The sequence below is a fragment of the Nicotiana tabacum genome, unplaced genomic scaffold (assembly GCF_000715075.1).
Source record: "Nicotiana tabacum cultivar K326 unplaced genomic scaffold, ASM71507v2 Un00001, whole genome shotgun sequence".
Classification (NCBI taxonomy): domain Eukaryota; kingdom Viridiplantae; phylum Streptophyta; class Magnoliopsida; order Solanales; family Solanaceae; genus Nicotiana; species Nicotiana tabacum.
Window position 1 is genome coordinate 4,550,189 of NW_027438239.1, and position 2,917 is coordinate 4,553,105.

The window sequence follows — 2,917 nt, forward strand, 5'->3', positions numbered from 1 at the left end:
TTTAGATGGTGAGTGAAAAATATTTTCTAGACTACATTTTATTTATTTATCTATTTATTGACAGGTTACTTTTTAGAAATACATTTATTAGAGATTGATAATACTGTCACAATCAAAAGTAGTGTTTTGCATTGAAGATTTTATGAAATTTTTGAGTGTTAAGGTTAATAATTTGTATAGCCTGGAGCAAGAAAGAAGCTTCTATTATTTATTTCGTCATGAACTAATTCTTGGAAGCTTCTGATTTGATGAGAAACAAAAATAAGCAATCTGAAGCAAAGATTAAAAAATGCGTAAAGAACTGTTAATCACATCAACTTCCAGAACCTAATCTGCTGAAATAGTGGAACACTTAAAGATTGTGAATACAAAAACTCTTAAGACTGAACATAAAATGCACTCTTTATAACTTAGGAGTCCAGAGCAAAGAGATTATCATGCATGTCATGTGAAATATGTTATTCGTCTACTTCCTTTGTATTTAAAGGTCAACCGTCCCGAAAAATAATATCACATTGGTAGCTTTCCACATTTAACAGCTAGTTTGTTTTTGAAAAGTATAACTATGGCTACCAAGAACTACCATGTGATGGTGTTCCCATGGTTAGCCTTTGGCCATATGCTACCTTTCCTTGAATTATCAAAGAAATTGGCAGCAAAAGGGATACGCGTTTCCTTTGTTTCCACCCCAAAAAACCTGCAGAGATTACCCCCTATTCCCTCAAGTTTAGGAGATAGAATAAAGCTGCTGGAGATCCCATTGCCATCGATAGGTGGCCTGCCAGTGAATTGTGAGGCTACCGTTGATCTTCAACCAGAGGAAATACAGTACCTGAAAAAGGCATATGACAAATTAGCCCTACCATTTGAAGAGTTGCTGCTTGAGAATCTGCCAGACTTGATACTGATCGACTTTGCTCCGTTCTGGATTCCAGAAATTGCTGCTAAATATGGTGTGTCCACTGCCTTCTTTAGTGTGTACACAGCCTCAACATTAGCTTACCTGGGATCACCTGTTGAACTTAAAAATGGCACCCTACGTACCCGCCCTGAACATTTTGTACATCCTCCGCCTTGGTTCAACTTCCACTCTCTGGTAGCCCACAGGCCTGATTATGCATCAACAATGATGCATAACACTCATTGTCCTGATGCATCTGGTGTATCCAGTGGGCAACGTATAGCAAAAATTGTGGAGGGATGTAAATTTGTTGTAGTGAGAAGTTGCAATGAGTTCGAAGAGAAATATATAAATCTAATTGAGGATCTTTATCAGAGACCAGTTTTACCTATCGGCATACTTTCACCAGCACCCGAAACTGGGACTCAGCCACAAACAGATTCAGGATGGTCTCATATTTTCAGATGGCTGGATAAACAAAAGTCCAAGTCTGTGGTATTTGTTGGCTTCGGAAGTGAGTATAAGATGCCTAATAAGGAAATCCATGAGTTGGCTTGGGCTCTTGAGCTTTCAGAGCAAACCTTCCTATGGATTCTGAGAAAACCAGAAGGCGTAGAGTATCAAGAAGTATTACCTACAGGTTTTCTCTCTCGAGTATCAAACCAGGGGATTGTTAGTCTTGGTTGGGCACCTCAACAGGATATACTAGCTCATCCTTCCATCGGAGGATGCCTTTTCCATTCTGGTTGGGGTACCATTATTGAAGCTCTTAGCTTTGGGCACCGTCTGATTCTCATTCCGATGGTTGCTGATCAAGGACTTAATGCAAAGCTGTTAGTGGAAAAGGAGATAGGCCACGAAGTTCCAAGGAATGAAGACGGTTCCTTCTGCAAGGACATTGTAGCCAACTCAATAAGATTAGTGATGAATACCGACGAGGGAGAAAAATTGAGGTCAAGAGCTGCTCAAGTACAAAAGATTTTTAGTGACCACAGGCTCCACGATAGTTACGTCGACCAGTTCATTCAGCACATCAAAAGGCTAGAGTTTCAGAAGGGTAATGAAAAGTAATATTGAAATTTTTTATTTAAGAAAAAGATCCAAGGTAATATTGTGCATGTCAGCATTATCAGTAAAAACAGATGATGGCACATAACATTGTGACAAGCAAATCTGCGGATGACAATAGTTGATGCTTAGTCCTTTTTAGTTCATGTGCACATAGTGTGGCTTTACCTCATTTGTAACTTTCCTGAATAACAAGTTCATAGGGTGATATACCTCTACTGTAAACATTAGAATTACGGGCAACAAACTACATTTTTCGCTCTTATGTGCAGAACATCATTCTACATCAGAGGTACTTAGATTCTGATGGGTGATACTATTATTAGCAGCTTAGTTTTTCCTTTAAAAATTAACAATACTTTTGATTAATACAACGTAACATTCAACACCAGTTACCATTCCTCGAGTTCTCAAAAACTAAGAAGCAAAGTGCGCCAAAATTACCTTCATTTCCGAATTTTGTGAGTCCTGCACGTAGATAGGCTATTCATTTTCACACTTTAAGCACTTACTAAAATGAAAAATGGGAACCAGCTTCTAGTCCCAAAATGACTGGCATGCGACCAGAAAGGTTTGACCTGTCTGAGCATGCGAGCGACAATATAAAGGGTTGCAAATTCATATCAATGAGAACTTTAAGAGGTTTTAAAGCTCACCTGACTCCATTCTAGGAACTCTTTCAGAAGCCAGTTGAGATGTACCTTCTCCTAGGACTCACCAAGAAACCAATTCAAGCAGTTTTAACACTTCCAAATGCTGAATGGACAATATTCTCTGTTAGGTATTTGCAGGATCCATGAGTTGGCTTTAGGACTTGAGCTTTTAGAGCTACGCTTCCATGAATACTTGGGGGAAGCCAGAATAAACGAATCACAAAACCTATTGTCCACGGGGGTTGTTATTATTTAATTTGGAAAAGTAATTTGACTGTGCATTAATTGCACCAAG

The 2,917-nt window shown here is 38.7% G+C and overlaps 1 protein-coding gene across 1 annotated transcript; it reads left to right on the forward strand.

The window, feature by feature from the left end:
• The first annotated feature begins 375 nt into the window (after positions 1-375).
• Positions 376-2,232, forward strand: LOC107827943 (putative UDP-rhamnose:rhamnosyltransferase 1). Its single transcript, XM_016655178.2, has one exon. The coding sequence runs from the start codon at positions 566-568 to the stop codon at positions 1,970-1,972; it is 1,407 nt and encodes a 468-aa protein (XP_016510664.1). The 5' UTR covers positions 376-565; the 3' UTR covers positions 1,973-2,232.
• The last annotated feature ends 685 nt before the right edge of the window (positions 2,233-2,917 follow it).